This window comes from Stegodyphus dumicola, chromosome 7 (assembly GCF_044657685.1).
Source record: "Stegodyphus dumicola isolate Sdum_Otavi_A_Nest chromosome 7, ASM4465768v1".
NCBI lineage: Eukaryota > Metazoa > Arthropoda > Arachnida > Araneae > Eresidae > Stegodyphus > Stegodyphus dumicola.
This window is the reverse complement of record NC_140774.1, coordinates 113,938,939-113,958,454: the sequence shown is the minus strand read 5'-3', so window position 1 is coordinate 113,958,454 and position 19,516 is coordinate 113,938,939. Positions and strand designations below refer to the sequence as shown.

The 19,516-nt window shown below is 31.4% G+C and overlaps 2 protein-coding genes across 3 annotated transcripts in view; one reads left to right on the top strand and one right to left on the bottom strand.

The window, feature by feature from the left end:
- The window catches only part of LOC118183119 (teneurin-a-like), a 1,514,249-nt gene that overhangs the window by 727,944 nt on the left and 766,789 nt on the right, over window positions 1–19,516 (top strand). The window lies entirely within an intron of this gene.
- LOC118183120 (uncharacterized) lies at window positions 5,044–19,005 on the bottom strand. The gene is made up of 2 exons (XM_035352552.2): window positions 18,506–19,005; window positions 5,044–5,889 (listed from the first exon to the last, which is right to left on the bottom strand). The coding sequence occupies exons 1-2, from the start codon at window positions 18,941–18,943 to the stop codon at window positions 5,326–5,328; spliced, it is 1,002 nt and encodes a 333-aa protein (XP_035208443.1). The 5' UTR covers window positions 18,944–19,005; the 3' UTR covers window positions 5,044–5,325.

The window sequence follows — 19,516 nt, the reverse complement described above, 5'->3', positions numbered from 1 at the left end:
TCTTTCATTCACAACTGATTTCAAGTGCAGGGCTGTTCCTTTTGGAACTCGACTTTTGCTCCCCACTTCTGTAATAACTAAAATACGAATATTTTTTTTAATTTATTTATTTATTTATTTTTTAAACGGTCACAAAATACTTCACGGTGAGCGCAGATTTAATGGAACGAATTAATAGTTAAGCAAAATGGAGTAGTTTTTTACAGCAGCGATAAGTCTACAAACCTAATTACCTATAACACAAGATTAAAATTTGCATTTTACGAAATATCTATGATAGTTGTCAAAAATTAAATTATTAGCATTTGATTTAGAGTAGTCCTTTACATAATGCAGTTATTAATAAATACACAGAGTTCACATAAAAATGTCAAATTACCTATATATTTTTTTATATTTATAATATGAATGCATTTTGAGAGATTTATTTTAACTAATTAGCATTAAGTAAAAAAATAAAACATTAATACTAACTTCTCAATAAGTAGTTTTGTAATCTTCTCAACTAGTAGTTTTGTAATATGTATAATGAATGCAGTAAGAATACTCTTTCTCAACTAGTAGTTTTGTACTAACTTCTCAACTAGTATATTTTAATATGTAGAAAGAATGCAGTAAGAATGTCTGCATCTAAAAGCCGTCGCTTTGCGACGTTTCTACTATGTACGCATATTGCAGAAAAACGACGGCAGAAGATTTGTGTTGACGTTACGTGATAAAGACATCTGGAAACGGACCAGACCGGTCTGCAACCTTTTGGACCAGTTTGTGGCTTCTTTACTACGTGGTGCTCTGGTTAGGATGTTATAGTTTGGCTGCAGCCCTCGCTTTATAAAGCGGAAAACTCAATTTAACTTTCAAAAAGTGTCTGAACACTTCTGGGCTTCATTTTAATATCTTGATGAAATCATTTAATGAAAATATTAATTTAAAAAACAAGCTATATTTATCATATCATTTCCTTTCATTATAGAGACCAACAATATCTCACTGGAAACAGCAATGTTAATTATGTTCCCCCGGCGTTAAATTATATTTATTCTCTCCATTATAAGAGAGAAAAATATATTCCTTCTTTTCCGGATTTCGTTTTTATTTTAATAGCTGCTGGGTAAGCGAATTAATTTTTTGCGATAATTCTAACGCAGTTGCTTTTCTTATTACGGCAGTTACAAAAACCGTTATGGGCAAAAAAGAGCAAACATTTCATTACGAAAACCGGAGAATACGTTTAATATACTAGTGCTAATAGGTATTAAAAGTAATTATTTGAGCGGGTAAGGGGATTATGAAAAAGGTATGAGAACTGGTTGAATTTTAATTTGTTTTCCATAGAAGCGTTGATGTGGCTGTTTCTGCCTTAGTAGAAAATGGCGGATTAAAACTTAGTGGAATGAAATAGTAAAAAAGCTTTAATTCTTTGGTAGCCATGGAACTTTCGAAAAAGTACACAAAAGCCATTTTCGCGGTTTCAACTACTGCGTCATTTCAGTTAAAATCAAATGATGTGTTGCTACTTTTTTCTTGTGATGAGAAAGTGCACATATAAGGAAATACTTCATTCGCAGAAATTTTGTTTTGATAAGAAACGGTTTGAATTCCAAGATTGTACTTATGTATACCTGCATATCAGTATGTTTATGAATTGGCAATTTTTGTAACATTTTTTGGATAAAATCGAAATAAAATCGTTTCAATAAACTAATTCAAATATATTTTCAGTGAACCAACCGCTATAAATTACACATATATAAAAAGGTTAAAATTTTTGCTTAACCTTCCAGCGCGCGCATGTGCGCAAAATTTACGACAAATTCAGTTTTAAATGCACATTTTTCGCATATCGAAGCTGAGACGTCTGAAGGTCATTTCTATTCCTCCTTTCTACCCTTCCCCACATCATCTAATGTGCCAACAGGAATGGAATTTTTTTTAACTGGGCTTTTGTGCTACGTGGCAGCTTTTTCATAAAAATTACGACACGCGCGTGGTCGTGTTTTAAAATTCGGAAAGTAATTTTTTCTCAAATATTTTGTCATTTTGTGTTATTAATTTCCGTGTATTATTTTAATTTTAATACATTTGGCTCTGTAAATTTTATATCGGTTTTCATGGTAAAAAAATATGTGCATCCAGCTGATTTTGCTTGGATTCTTCAAGAATTATCTGATGAAGAAAAGGAAGACAAGGAAACCTTTGGATGGGAGAACAATAGCGATTTCCATTCCTTATTTTCTTTCCATTAATTATTTTATTTTATTTCTATTTCTTAGAAATAAATAAAAACCTTAAAGTTAGTTTAAAGTGCGTTTTTGTAACCAGTAAGAAGTAAAATTCCTTGCAGAAGTAAGAAATGATAAACTTACTTTCTTTCCTACCAAGGTGTTTTCCTTTTTTATTGTCTGTACTACTTGTCTTAGATGAATATTAAAATTAGCTTCGATTTTAAAATATAATTATTAAATAATAAATTTAAAATTTTCTATAATGAAATACATCATTGCATTTCCATCTTACTAACATAAGAACTTAAAAATAATTTACTTATATTTGAATGTGATATGAAATGTATTTTGAAATAATAAGATTAATATTTTTCTTATTAACAAATTTATTATCAATATTCACTCATTTCTGTCATTTTTCGTGCCCAAAACGGTAAAATAACGGATGTCGTAAAAAATACGACGCGCGCGTGCTCATGTAAAATTGCCAAGCTCGTGTGCTGGAAGGTTCATGTATTAGTCAGATGCAATAACAAAATTTCCAATTTCGAAATATGAAACCCAGGTAATGCTTATGCGAAGACCAATAATTTTCGGGATGTTCCGAACTGCGCTATTTCAAAAAAAGTCCGAATTGACTTAATTGTACTTTATAGTGTGTGATTACATTTACTGATCTATTTTATAATATGAGTTTCATGCAAAACGTACTAACAGTTAATTTGATATTTCAGATCTTATATTTTTTGGTTGATTTCATTTTGGAATTTTCTTACGCTTTTCAATATTGAGAAAATGCTGAGTTGAGAAACAAATCTTTTATTAATTAAAGTACTTTTATTAAATGTGATGAAAATAAAATTAGTAATTAATGTGTATACTGCTGTGAGGATAAATTTAGTAATGTACCATATACTGAAGTAAAACAAAACTTTAATTGACTAGATATCAGTTGAATCTTTATAAGCAATTTCACAAATGACTGCAATAGATTAAGACAATTAGATCAAATAAAATTCGATTATGATGAAAATCACTAGAGGTGGTGAAATGGAATACCGCTTCCGTAAATCGTCACCTTTTCCTTTTTTTTTTCTTCATCCTCTGCCCCAGTACCCAATGTGCATTTATTTTTCTGGGATTTTAACTTCGAAAGTAAAAGAAAAATAATAATTAGGGCGCAAATCAATTGCCTGGAAGGAATCATAATTTTGAGAGAATTTTAAAACTTTTTTTTTTTTATAGATATGTGAATATTTATATCTTGATACGCCTCAAATTCTCAGGCCCAAAGACCAGACACGATAGTGATTGTAAGTAATTCTTAATTAAAAAGGTGACAATTTTAAATCCTATGGAGAGTTACTTTGCAATATTTTTGGAATGCAACATAAATTGAAATAAAACTGTAACTTTTCTGTAAGCAGTTTCGGTGTTAATAAATACTACTGGATTTGGATTGTTTTAGTTACAACATACACGAAGGCTATCTGTGTACATACATCCTAGTTCAGTATTTTGGTTGATATTGCTGGATTAATTATTACTAAGAAAATAATTAGTCATTTAGTGACGTAGGACAATACATTCATGTTTTATGTCTTTGATGTGTAAACTCTTTGCAAGGGACTTCTGATTACTACTTAATTTGAGAAAACTCCACGCAGAGACAGCTTTTAATCAAAATAAATTATATGAAACTAAAGTAACTTTATTCTGAGGGTCCGTGATAGAACTCTAAATTTCCTCAACCTGATGTAAAGTTACAACCACCAAACTATCTGAAATAGGGTTGTTTGTAATGATAAAATGATCCTTCAGTAATTTAGCGCTAACTTATATTTTAATAAGCTAATCGCTTTAGTGAGCTCACTGATTTATCAGCGGATGAATGTCAAGAAAAATAATCATAAATATTTTATACTTAATTATTTAGAAGTTGAGATCACGTGGTGGGACGGTCTTCATTGTTTCCTCAATGCGAGCTGGTTCCTTTTAGGAAGTCGTTCAAGAAAGCATCCCTTCTGAATCATCCATTATATTTTTTCTCACATTAATAGTTTGCCTTAAACTCATTAACGTAATATTTTAATATTATATGCTCTTATAACCTTTCAAATCTTACCTGCGCTTGTCGTCTGTATGATTTTAGTTTTAAGAGAATATCAAAATGATTGAATTTTAGAGATTATAAAAAAGATTGTTAAATGCAATGAAAACAAGATTGATATATATTTGATAATTATTGTGGGTTACTAAAGCCACTTAACAGTATAAAAACTTAAGATATTTTATCATATAATAATTAATATGTCCCAAATTGAAATTGTTTGTTTTTGTTATACATTATTTTAATTTATGATTCACGAAACCCAAAATATTGTTACAAAATGCCCAACTGCAGTGAGATAGATTCCCCGCAAAGGGTTAGGGTTGCCAGATATGGCACGAAATCGCCCATTTGGCGACAAAAGTAGAGGCATGCCATAGACTGAGGGAGAACGCCAGTCTTGGCGATATCTTTCCAATTTAGCGAGATAGACTTTTACCTCTACATGATTTATAGACTAATAGACTTGCCCCTATAGTCTTATTTTTACGGCAAAGCCTTTGTCTCTTTCAAGTACTACATATTACATTACACAAAAAATAATATTAAAATTTCACACATAATTTCACCAAAATTATTTACAAATATACAAATTTTGTAAAATGTGAAATGAAGATCACAGAAATCGTAACAGAACTAAATATAATTGTTGGAAAAATAGCTTTAAGAATATTTTTAAGCAGGTCATAAAAGTAATGCACAAATATGTTTTAGTTAATTATACTTTTATTTGAATTTTAAAAACAAATTACAGATTATTATCATTTTTAGCATAATAAATATCTGAAATACAGTTTATTCAGAATGGAAACAAAAAAAAGTAACATAATCCCATAATTTTTATAGGGCAGAGGTTAAATGTTGTGAAATTAGTACTAACCACGACACCACAATTTTCAAAAAAGAAAAAATAGCTCTCTTATCAATATCTTCCAACGTAATAAGTAGGAAGTAACTCTACATGCACTTGGGAAAAGACCGGAGGTGCTATTAGCCACTAAATGCATTAAAGTTTCTGCTGTACTCCTCATTATAAAATCCGCTTCTATGGACTTCATTATTCTTATTGTCAGGAACCCAAGGTAGAGGCATTCCTGGAACAGGAAGAATTCCATTGTAAAATCCTGGACTATGATACATATTAGGATTATGTGGTGGAGCGTAACCGGGCATAACCACGAAGTACATATTTCTGTTTCCTCTCGATGTTGTAGAGTAGTTTTCATGCATACTAGTATTTTCATAATATGTATGATCTCGCTTTACATCCGTCTTTAATGGGCTTCCTTTATTTCGATTTTGAGATTTGTAGAAGTCGGCATCAGCGGGTATCCAACCTTGAGAAGCTATATCATTGTTATAGTAAGGATGACTGGGATATGGAGTCACAGATGTAGGGGAAAAATTATTCCACCAGATATCTTTAACTGAGGGCATGACGTTTGGCCCTGGATTGATGTTCCGTCCCTGTAAAGTTTTTAAAGGAAAACTTTGTATTTCTTTTTCAGTATTGGGATTTGCTTCATCAGATTGATTTTCTATATCCTCAGATGCCTGTAAATAAATAGTAAAGATAAACTTTACTATGGTATTTGTTTTAAAGAAAAACCAAATTTATGAACTTAAACTAATAGTAGCTTATTCATTAGCTTTATGAAAGAATTTTAAAACCTTTAACTTTTTTTTTCCACTGTGGAAAAATATTATAAGTTCATTGAAACAACTATCTTTCTTCACATTTTACACAGAGGATTGAATACAGAAGCTATTGAAACAAGGATAAATACACTCATGTCCATAAATTAAGGATAATTCGGATTCACGCGGAAATCGAACTGTAAAAAATAAATATATCACCTGTAAAATCACTACACACATTTTCAAGAATCATATGCAAATTTCAGGAAGTAACCAGATGACACCGATGGTACGTCACAATGACGAGAGTGTAAGAGAGCGATATATAAGAAATACAGGCATAGAAGTAAAATTGTTCGCAGGCGCTTTATAAGCATTTCAGTGCAATAACCGAATAGTTATGAAACAAAGGACGCATTTGGATGATTTTTTACGTGGTAGAATTATCGGCCGTCTGGAATGTAGGCGTACCTAACTGGAAGTATCAGATGAATTTGGAATTGCCCAGAGTGTCATCTCTAGGCTTTGGCAACGATTCCAAGATGATGTTAATGTGAGTAGACATTACAGCACAGGTCGCCCCAGAGTTACAACGCCGAATAAGAACTGGTATTTGGCAGTTACTGCCAAATGAAACAGGCGGAGCACAGCCTCAGACTTGTCTCGTCAGCTCTCTTCAGCCACTGTTACGAAAATTTCAAGGCAAACCGTGTACAGACGCTTAGGACAGATTGGTCTATATGCTCGTAGACCTGTCAGATGCGTTCCACTTACTGCAACTCACTGTCGCCTGCGGTTAGCCTGGAGTAGAGAGCATGCATTGTGGACACCGCAACAGTGGGCTTGTGTGATGTTTTCCGACGACTCCAGGTTTAGCTTGCAGTCTGATTCTCGCCGGACTTTCATATGGAGAGCTCCAGGTACCCGTTACCACCAAGAAAACATTATTGAACCACACCGTTACGGTGGTGCAGAAGTGCTCGTTTGTGGTGGAATTATTCTGGGTTCCAGAACTGACCTGCATGTTCATATGGGAACCATGACAAGTCAAATCTATCGGGACGTCATTCTGGAACAACATGTACGTTTGTTTCGGGGCGCCATGGGCGCACAATTTGTGTTTATGGATGACAACGCCCGTCCTCAACGTGCAAACATCGTAAGCGAATGCCTTCAATCGGAGGATATCACCCGTATGGACCAGCCAGTATTCTCACAGGACTTGAATCCAGTAAAGCACGTGTGGGACATGTTTGGCCGACGAGTTACAGCCCGTCAACCTCCTCCTACATGTCTACCGGAACTTCGGAGAGCATTGCTTTTTGAGTAGTGTAATATTCCCCAAGATCAGATCGATAATTTGATACTCAGCATACCTAGGCGCTGTACGGACTGTATTGCATCGTCTGGGAGACATACAATGTATTAACAATTATAACAACCATGTAATACTGGTTTTTTGTAAATAGGTTTTTTTGTAATTTGCTCCAAGGAGAAAAAATCGCTATTTTTTAATAATATCAAACATATAGCATCTCTTTTTGCTCCTTACCTTTTTTTTTTTTTTAATAAATAAGCTTTACAAATAAGTCAAATTTGTTTTGCTTCTAACTCTTCCTTTGCCTGATTTTGCATTATCCTTAATTTATGGACATGAGTATATTTAACTGATGTAAGAAATACAAATAAAGCAGCAGCAATATTTCATTTGTATTAATCTTGTTATTTTGAATAGAAAGAACGTTACTTTACCGACACAGCAGATGGTCCATTTAGAGGCAGTGCTTATCAGCCTGTTTAAACTCTCCTAGTAATTCTAACTTTGTTCACAGGTCCAACGATATGTTTGCTGGAACCTGCCTGTATACAAAAGGATAACTAAAGTGCAGTCGAAGACGTGAAGTCATCTATGAGGAAAAGCATTCTGTTTCGATTGTTTATTTGTCAAGTTGATGGGGGCAGAGCATGTGTTATTTGTTCTTTTGGTTCAAAACAGACCTGTCATTTTCTGGGCTCTCTAAATGCAATACTATAACAAGCATGCTGAAGTAATCACTTGAAAATAGATATATGAGAATGAACTATTACACATGTATATTACAAAGCTAATGCTGTTTACTAAATGTTTCATGTAAAGCTAATGTTTCATGTAGTGCATATATTGGTACTGTTATTCAGATTTTACAACACAGATACGAGTTCAAACAGAACCTGAAAAGATATTTATGTGCTGATATAAATCATTGTCTTGAGAAGTATGTACTTTATATACATATATTTCAACTTTATAACTTTTCTTTGTTTTCTTTTTTTCCAACAACATGGCGTTTGGTTCACTTACGTTGTCGGTTCTGGATTCCTGCTGGCCTTCAATATGGCAGGATCCTGTTTATTTATTTAATCGACTAGAGATTATATTTAAGTGCCGTTCTGGATACGTCTGACGCGTAGTGCAACAGATATTATATCCCGACACATGTTCACTTTCAGCTGATGGAATGTGGAGATGATAAGCATTTACTTCTGGTCAGTGAAAAGTGTAATGGGCAAGATCTCCAACCCTTCCTCATATGCACTGCGCATTGTCCCAGATGCCAAAATAAAATAAAAAACTCATGCATGTGCCATGTCCTCTCAGAAATTGTCCCAGTTCAGAAATACTAGTGTATAACTTATCTCCTATCTTTGGGGGATAATAACTCTCCTGCTAGTGTCGTCGTTGTCTTAGGAAACTTCGCGGCTGTTCCATTAAAAACGGCCTTCGTGGTCGCTTTTATGTGGTACTTCGACCGTATTCAGTATCAGCTTACATTCATTACTGACAATGAGTTTGACAATTTTGTCTGCTCTTTCATTGCTGTGTACCCAGTGTATATTTAAAAGCACAGAAAATATGAGTTTAAAACGTAAGATTGGTTCACAGGACCAACGTAGACATACAAGTGCTTTTCTCTATCTCATAAAATTGCCAAAGATTTAGCGAATTCGTATAGGAGGCGGACAATCAGAAGATATCAGTATTACCTACAGCTGTCAATAAATTATCATGTAAGTGAATTACATTTTTAGGTTTCTCGTGATCAAATCGCTTTTCTCATAATACCGTATTTTTTGTAGTATGGAAAAGCATATAATCATAATATCTCATTTTACAGATTAGGGTGTCATGTTTAGAGAATTATTCCCCAATATGAGACACGTTTTCCTTCCTGGTTATACTGTGAGATCACTTTTATGAATTGTTTTCACTAGGCTGACTTATATAAATATCCACGCATTGTCATATGATGCATATTAGATTGAAATTGCTCTTTGAGTATCCGAAATCTAGCAATATATTTGAAAAATGTCTTACTTTTAGGGTGACTTGCACTACATTTATCTTTCACAGTTATATGCTTTTTCGTACAGTCTGGTATTAAAACTAACTTCATCAGCTTGTTATTACAAGTATTTCAAGCTTATGCGAGATAATTAAACATTTTTTTCTTGCCATCCGTTGCACACTTGGCTTACCATTGACCTTCTCTTGTTTTTGAACATCTGATTCACTACTAAACTTTTCCTCTTTTGAATGATTTCTCTTCCCATTGGTAAATCAGTTAACCAGGAGACGAGGCTTAGAACAGCCACCTCTATTATTTATGAAATTTTACAAACTTAATCATTGAGTGCATAGCTGGAAATTTCAAATGCCGCCATAAGTAATGGGTTCTTTAACAAGGAAATATCCTGTCTGGCAAGAAAAAGGAATATTTAATAATATTTAATAAAAGAAGCTCTAATAAGGTTAAGCCCAACAGCACTTAAGCAATTGCGCAATACGTTTAAACTTCCTAAACTGCACACGAACTGTTTCATTATTTTAACTTTTGAATTTAGTAACACAAACTGAATATTCCAATCGTTAAAACATCTGAAAAATTGTTTGCATTTTAGACCAGTGGTTTATTAACTAAAATATTAACGGAAATCAACAGCAGCTTCTTGTGGCCTAAAAATAACATATTATTTTAAATATTCACAAATCCTATACTAGATTAAAGAGAATCAACCGGGTTAGAAACCAAAAACAATTATTAACGTAAACACTAGCAAAAAGTCAACATTTATCAAAAGCCAGCACAGCTGCTACTACAGCAGGTGAAATATGAGATAAGCTCCAATAGCTTAATGTGAGAATACTCTCTTTCAAACTTACATTCTCGCTCATTATTTCAATTCACATAATTTATGTTTCTAGTGGAATTGACAGAAAGGTAGAAGTACAGGAAAAATATCAAATAAAAAAGCTTTAATTGAACTAAATCTTATGCAGCTAATTTGCTATTTATCGTAAGGTACACTGCGAAAAAAAAAAAAAAAAAAAGAGGGCAGTTCTGTTCTACTCTCCCAGTCTACTGCTATATATTCTGTTCTACTGGGCGGATTGAAGAAATTCAACTTGCGTTTTTCATGTCTCGAAAGCGCGAATCAGTATATCTATTAGATATATATATATAGCATTTTTATAACTGACATAAAATCGGATATTTTCTAAAATGATATGCCATTTTTATCCATATTTCGATTCTACAACTCAAATTATGCCAAAGTGCCACGTTTTGTAAAAATCGCACGAGTCATTTTTAAAAAATCAGTTCTCAAAATTTTAGCTCCTTCATATTAATTGAATCTGGTATATATTAAATAATATCTTTTATCATTAATCTTATTTGGTTCCTTCCTTCACATTTCGAAATTTAAATTAATTCCAAATAAAATTCGCCCATTTTTATGATTTATTTTTTTAATTTGTATTATTGAATAATTTTTATAAATTTTTCGAAAACATTTGGAATTATAACCTATAAAATTTTTACTATCATCTTCAGGTAGATGTATTTCTAAGCATACCTGCAAAACATTATCGTTTTTTACACAATATTTCCTAAGATATACATGAACTTACATATTGGCGAGTTTTGAAATTCGGCATATTTGTTAGTAGCGATAATTAAGCCAAATGTTGTTTACGCACTTTGTTAAATTTATTTGAAAGTATGAACGATGACCTCTTTCCCGCTCGTGTATAATGAAAAAAAGAAACTAGGTTGCTATGAATTAAGAAGTTTGCTGAGTGAATTATTCTTAGCGTAAACTGAAAAAAAAAATTGCGCCATGATAAATTTTTAAATTTTCCCACATATTTCTCAACAAAAATTACAAAATTTTAGATCTGAGTCGTAGAACCGAAATATGGAAAAAAAAAGGTATGTTATTTCAGAAAGTGTCCAATTTTGTGTCAAAATACTAATATTAAAACAATGCTATATATAAATCTAATACATATCCTAAGTCGCGCTTTTGAGACGTGAAAAACGCAATTTGAATTTCGTCAATCGGCCCAGTAAAACCCGAGATATAGAACTGTCCAAAGGGGCAATTTGGACAGAAGGAATGTTAATTTTCGTTTTGACATTTTGCGTTGTTTTACTATAAGCGTTGTTTCACTTTTCAAATTGGTGCCACTAAATATTATCACCTTGTATTAAGAAATTAAATAATAAAGAATCTGCATAAATGCATGTATGTGTCTCGCACTGTAATAAAACAACGGTACTTAGAGTAATCAAATTTTTAGTAATGTAATCCTCCTGCGAATATGAGCATCTAGAAGCCTAAATTTGAAATTTTTTTATTATCGATTTCATATTTTGTAAAACCTTAGCGAATTTTTGATTAACAAACTCAAGGATTTCAAAGCGAGCAATGGCAATGTTGTACAGAAAAAACATTTTTATCTCCAACGCGCGAGACTGTGTATCGGAAATTCTAAAGGCCTGTTCCTTTTAAAATTATTTTGCGGTATTGCTCTTGAATTTAATTTAATGTCTTAAGTGCGAAGAACATGTTATTTAATAAATAAAGGTAACACACAAAATGTTAAAAAAAACACTTTTGACGTAATTTAAAATATTAAACTTTTTTTTTTGAGGGAGGAACAAAAGAATGACAATCTAACTGGTTTTCCATAATTTCATTGTGTCTGTATTACGGTTTACCATTTAAAATTTTATCATTCATACTATTTTCTATCTGCCACCAAAGGAAAAAGAAATTACGGTTGACGTTTGAGACATTATAAACAGCAATTGCTAAAATATGACCACTATAAAGAGTCTAGTAAAACATGAAATTTGCTGTATGATTATACAATTTGCTTATTTTTTAATAAAAAGTAATGTAATAAATAAATACTTTTATAGTGAAATCATAGTGAATCCGATATGTTTATTAATTAATTTTCTGGCATAATATACATGTTGTTAGTTTAAGTAAATTATTTACAAAATTTTATTACATAGAATAATTATCGTATACGTTAAATAAATTCTTTTGAATTATGTTGTTAATAAATTTCTGGCAAAATTATGTTAAATACTGTGGTAAATACAAATAATATTAAATTCCTTGTTAATAATATTAAATAACCGCTAATTCCTTAATAATATTAAATAACCGCTAATTTAATATCTGGGTGAAAATGTGCTTTAGCCCACTGCTTGGCGATTTTCAGTAGCGGCGATTTTTTGAAAATCGCCAGTAAACGTTCTATAAACAAAGTTGCGAAGGCGGAGCTATGTGACGTATATAAATGGGTGGGACTAAGATTGTGACGTCACAATGTATTCTCTACAGATGTAGAAATAAGCATACTAAATTTTTTCTATTTCAAACTATTAAATACGGTAAGTGAATTGTAACAGTTATTAAAACTGTAAACAACGTCGCAGTCTCTCATACAGGGTGAATATTTTTAAGCTTTAGTATTTATACAAATAAAAACAGATTTTTTTAAAATTTTAATTTCATATTGCGGAACATTTTAACTTTATCATCTTTACAAAATTACCTTATTGCTACGTAACGACACTATCTCTTACATACTAGTAAGTAAACAATCTTCATTATTTTCTAAAAATTTTTAAGCTTTATATTAATAAAAAAGGGAAAATATTTATTATTGAATATCAACATCATACACAGTATTCATTTCCATGTTTCTTAAATTCCTAAACCACGTTCTATACTTTCGTATTAGAATTCTACTCATTAATAAATTTAAAAAATCTAATTTCTCACAATGAAAGAAAATAAGAAAATATTAAAAATAAGCAATTTTAAAAAGAAAAAATATTTTCACTTACCCTTTTCAGGAAAATAAAAAGTATTTTTGACAATGACGGCACGTTTCCCTTGCATTTTCAATAAAGTAATAAATTTACATGTACATTCACTCACCTCTCTCAGCATCACAGATAAATCCATAGCGATTGTTTATTTAACGAAATATATGCAGAAATATGGCAAAAACACACAGATAAAACCACTCGATTGATAACTACCACATAAGAACATTCAAACGGCAAATGAATTAACTGCTCAAATTACGAAGTAAAAATTCCAAAAGAAATCGTCTGCTTGGAAATTCTTTTTAACTGCAAGTATAGTTTTGAAAGAATAAATTATCGTCTGCTAATTGACAATTTGTTTTCGGACATTTGTGCTCTCTCCGAAGAAATTTATTCGTATCTAGTTATTAAACAGCGCTGTGAAAGCCATGGCTTTTCGATATCTAAAGCTACGATAGGTAATATTGTCAACGATAGGAAATTAAAAAAAAGACAACAAATATAATGAAATTATAAAACAAAATAAAATCTGAAATTTAAGATTTTACATTACGCCCCAAAGGTGCATTTTTTAACACTTTGCGTGTTACCTTTATTAATTAAATATAATGTTCTTCGCACTTAAACCGTAAAATTCAGTTCAATAGCAATATCAGAAAATAATTTTAAAATAAGCCTATCTTTAGATTTTCCGATACACAGTCTCGCGCGCTGGAGATAAAAATGTTTTTATCTGTAGAGCATTGTCATTGCTTGCTTTGAAATTCCTCAGTATGTTAATCAAAAATTCGTTAAAGTTTTACAAAATATGAAAACGATAATAAAACAAATTCCAAATTTCAAATTTGGGCTTCCAGATGCCCATATTCGCAGGAGGATGACGTTATTCTAAATTTGTAGTTTCTAGGTAACGTTGTTTTATCAAAATGAGGGAAACATGTATGCATTTATGAAGATTTTTAATCGTTTAATTCCTTTAAATATAATACAGTCAGATAATATTTGTTGGCCACAATTTGAAACATTGGCTACATTGGCTTTTCGCATGTACACATCGATCTATTTTCACTTAAAAAAAATCCCAGAATTGTACAAACTCGGCATCGCGCACAACCTCCGTATTGCGCACCACATTGGCTTTGTCCATGTGCACATCTATTTATTTTCACTTAAAAAAAAATCCCAGAATTGCACAAACTCGGCATCGCGTACCACATTGGCTTTGCCCATGTGCACATCGATCTATTTTCACTTAAAAAAAATCTCAGAATTGCACAAACTCGGCATGGCGCACGGCATTGGCTTTGCCCATGTGCACACCGATCTATTTTCACTTAAAAAAACATCCCAGAATTGCACAAACGCGGCATCGCGCACAACCTCGGCATTGCGCACCACATCGGCTTTGCCCATGTGCACATCGATCTATTTTCACTTAAAAAAACATCCCAGAATTGCACAAACGCGGCATCGCGCACAACCTCGGCATTGCGCACCAGATTGGCTTTGCCCATGTGCACATCGATCTATTTTCACTTAAAAAAAACCTCCCAGAATTGCACAAACTCGGCATCGCGCACAACGTCGGCATTGCGCACTACATTGGCTTTGCCCATGTACATATCGATCTATTTTCATTAAAAAAAAATCAGAGAATTGCACAACTTTAGCTTTTCCAATCTTCTAGGATTGAGCCAAAAAGAAATACAAAATATTAAAATAAGCAACTTTAAAACGAACCATACAAGAAAAATTTTTTTCACTTACCCTTTCAAAGAAAAATGTAAAGTCTTTTTGAGGGGTTTTATATATGAATTTATTTCAGGGGGAAACCCTTTTGGATCCCCCCTCATCTTTAAATAAATTTACAAACGTTTATACGCCGTTTCCGTAATATATGCAGAAAAAAAGGCTAAAACCCACAGGGGGGGAAACACTGGATTAAAAAAAGAAACCACATAAGAACATTCAAACCGCAACAGAATTAACAAGTAAACAAAGGGCGTTTTTTTTAACGTTTTGTGTGTTACATTTCTTTATCAAATAATGTTTTTTACACTTAAACCATAAAATTCAGTTCAACAGCAATATCGCAATTTAAAAATAATTTTAAAATGAGCATATCTTTAGAATTTCTGATACACAGTTTTGCGCTCTGCACGTAAAAATGATTTTTTTTTTTTAGTCCAAAAAGGCAATTTGCCCTGAAGGACTATTGTTTTCGTTTTGCGATTTTGCGTTGAAACCTTTAAAAGGCTGTATCACTTTTCAAATCGTTGCCATCAAATATTATCGCCCTGTATTATATCTGAAGAAATTAAATAAACATAAAAAATCTGAAAGGTTTCAGATTAACTTTTTGTGGGTTACCTTTATTTATTAAATATCATGTTCCTTAAACCATAAAATTCAGTTCAGTAGCAATGTCGCAAAATAATTTTAAAATGAACATATCTTTAGAATTTCCGATACACAGTTCCGCGCCAGCTGAAGATAAAAAGGTCCCCCCCCCCATTGTAGAGTGTTGCCATTGCTCGCTTTTAAATCGTTGATTTTTTTACTCAAAAATTTGTTAAAGTTTTACAAAATCTGCATTCGATAATAAAACAAATTCCAAATTTCAAATTTGGTCTTCCACATGCCCATATTCGTAGGAGGATTACGTCATTCAAAACTCCATGGCTCTATGTACCATTGTTTTATCACAATGCGAGAAATAGACATACATTTATGCAGATTTTTCATTATTTAATTTCTTCAAATATAATGCAAGGCTCTAGTATTTGGTGGCAACAGCTTGAAAAGTGAAACGGACATTTATAGTGATTCAACGCACAATCGCAAAACGAAAACAATAGTCCTTCAGGGACAAAGCCCCTTTGGACTAATGAAGAATCTACATAAATGTAATATGTTTCTGGCACTGTGATAAAAACAGCGGTACCTAGAGCCATCAAAATTTGACTAACGTAATTTTCCATAGAATATGGGCATGTGGAAGCCCTAATTTGAATTTGAAACATTTTATTATTGATTTCGTATTTAGTAACACTTCAACGAATTTTTGATTAAAACACTAAACGATTTCAAAGCGAGAAATGGCAACACTTCAACGAATTTTTGATTAAAACACTAAATGATTTCAAAGCGAGAAATCGCAGCATTGTACAGAAAAACATTTTTATCTCCAGCGCGTGAGACTGCGTATCGGAAAATCTAAAGATAAGCTCAAAATTTATTTTGCTATATTGCTCTTGAACTGAATTTTAGGGTTTAAGTGCGAAGGACATGATATTTAATAAATAAAGATAACACAAAATGTTAAAAAAACTCCCCTTTGGACGTAATTTAAAATCTGAAAACCTTTCAGATTTTCATTTCTCTCTTGCTTTTCTTTCTTTTTATTATTATTTTTTTCCAGTATTGTGTTGCAGTTGCTCGCTTTGAAATCTTTGAGTTTGCTAATAAACATTTCGTTCAAGTTTTACAAAATAACAATCAGATAATAAAAAAAATTCCAAGTTTGGGGTTCCAGATGAACATATTAGGTTGGAAACGTATGTTATTCAAAATTTGATGGCTCTAGGTACCGTTGTTTTATCACAATGCGAGAAACATTTATGCAGATTTTTCAATATTTAATTTCTTTAAATATAACACAGTGCGATAACATTTAGTGGCAACAGAATAACAACACAGCTTCAAAACATCGGGTTAGCCATGCTGGCGCGTTTATTGCCCATTGAAAAACAATCGTCAAGCAGTGGGCTAAACCGCATTTTAACCTATATCTGTTGTTATTCTGGTCAATTATTAAGTCATATAACAAGAAAAATTTCGAAAACTGAAGTTAATTCCAATAGTAAACGGTTGAAAAAGAGCTAAAATACAGGGACATGTGTCGCTTTTTGAAACCGCATTTCGATTGTTGAATGTTCTGATTTTATAATGGATCAATACAAGCATGCTTTTGTTTTAAAATAAAATTTTAAATCAACACCTGAGGTTAACATGCAAAATAATCTAAAATTCTACTAGAATAATGAGCCTGAGCATATTGCTATGAACGAGAGGCTCAGACAATCGTTTAGTATTCTTGAAATGCGGAAAATATCCCCCTAAGTATTCGATTTAATCCTTATCGAACGTATTTTGTGTGAAACAGAAATATCGAATTCAAAAACAAAGTAATTCTTTAAAATAACCACTGAAATTTATAATGCAAGGAGAATTAAAAACAAAATTAGGCTTAGTGAAATTATCTACGTGAATCCATGCAAAAAGAATTATACTGACATAGATTTCTCTCCCAAACGGAAATATAATTAATTTAGGATCAAACTTTCGTTGCGGTTTAAAATATTTAGCTTAAAAAGAACACAGGTTAAATGCATATATCAGAGAAAACTATATTTTACTGATTCACTTAAACTTTCATTTTAGAAAATCAAGTGTTCCATTACTTTTTCAATGTTTCACAAATAAAAGTGTGTCTAAATACTGAATATTAATTATAGCTTTCTCTCTCAAAAAAAGTTTTTTTAATGGCGTTCAAAACACAGCTACTTTTCCATTACTTTCAAGAAAACTATGATTGATACTACGTAAGAAAAATATTATCCAACTGAATTAAAAAGAATGAATAAATAAAATAAAATGAAAATAAAAAAAAATAAAATAAAATAAAAATTCAAAACTTTACATACAGAATTAAAAAAAAAATACTGTAATACTTTAGAAAACAAAATACGGTTTCTGACAATCGATGAAATCATCGATAAATGCACGTTTCGTAATTTATTCTGCACAAATGAGCATTTATTTCAAATTACTTTATACAAAGAGAAAATGAAATAATTAGTAAAAATTTCTATATGTTGAATGGAAGCAATACCATACTATATTACTTAAAAATGGCGCAGATATGATTTGGTTCTTAAATTCAGTCTATTTTACTGCTTAGTTTATCAAGAATTTAAATACTTTCTACTAAGTGTTAAACGTTTTATGATGAATTTTGAAAACTTGTTTAAGCTTAACAATTATTTCTTAACAGAAAAAACATCTAACCTGATATAATTTTACCTTCTCAGCTTTTTTACTGAAAATATTCTTTGAATTTCGATTTTCATTTAAAATGCAAAATTTGGATGGAAAGTCAGAAAATTAATTTCATTTGAATAAATCAGTATTTCACTAATTTGAACTATAAAAATGTTTAATAAGTTTTACTGCATAAAAATTGCACAAAAAAGTTTCTTTATGAATGATTAATTTCAAAATATAAAATCTCGATAAAAGAAAATATACAACAAAATGAATTATGTATATTTTTTAGTTTTAGAATCATTACTTACTTTATATCTTTTTATGGGCGTAAAATTCCTAACTTTTGAAACTTTTTGTGAAGGTACTGCAGCATGTTTTGAAAAAACAATTCCTGACTTTCTTTTTATTAAATCCAATAAATCTGTTCGATCCCGTACGAATAACGGATGCTTAAATTCATGAATATTCTCATTATAACGATTCACTTTGCGAAATCCATAGAGGTTTAACTGTCTTACAAAGCTTGCAATATTCTTAGTCTTGAATATACCAGCATCTCGATTAAGAATTTCGTCTTGGAATTTAGGGTACTCTAAAAGCAGAGTATCTCCATTAGATCCCCATCTTATTGAATTTGAATCACCTTCATTTACAATAGACCATAACTTTTCTGGAAACTTCATGGTCAAAAGCAAAACCTTTCTTTCTTCCCAAGTCTTTCTTCTTATGTCACAATTGCTATTCATAGCGCAACATCTGACTTAATTCAAACCGTCTGCGTTAAAATCCAAATAAAAAAGAATAGAACTGGTTAAAATGAATAAGTTCTTGTGATTATTTAATATCTTACGCGCGCTAGAACGAGATTCGAGATCTAAGCGAAAATTTGTTGCCATTTCGAAAAATTAATGTTTAATAGAATGAACGTGCAATAAATCGTAAGAAAAGATTTAGTATTTGAAAGAGAAATGCTAAATATTTCCAACCCATTTTTAATCGGCAAATTAATATCGAAATTCTATTTAATGCTTAATATTCATTTTTTATACTTAATATCGAATTTTCCATATTTGATCTCTGAATTCACAAATAATTTATTCTATATTTGGATTTATTTAAATTCTTTTAACATGAAATTCATTCTGAAATTACATATAATGCTAATTTATTAATAATCTGATTTCGATGAATTAAAAAAAGAATTATATTCTGACTGCACTCTTAACTACTAGAAATGAACTGAAGAACGTAACACTTTACAATAGTTTTATATTGCTAAGTATATATGTAATTTTATATTGTAAAGTATATATGTAATT

Excerpts from the sequence above, each read along its gene's own strand:
- LOC118183120 (XM_035352552.2), bottom strand. The coding sequence starts at position 18,943 with ATGAATAGCAATTGTGACATAAGAAGAAAGACTTGGGAAGAAAGAAAG. Across the intron at positions 5,890-18,505 it reads CGCCCATAAAAAGATATAAA|GCATCTGAGGATATAGAAAA; the intron begins GTAAGTAATGAT and ends ATTTATTTACAG.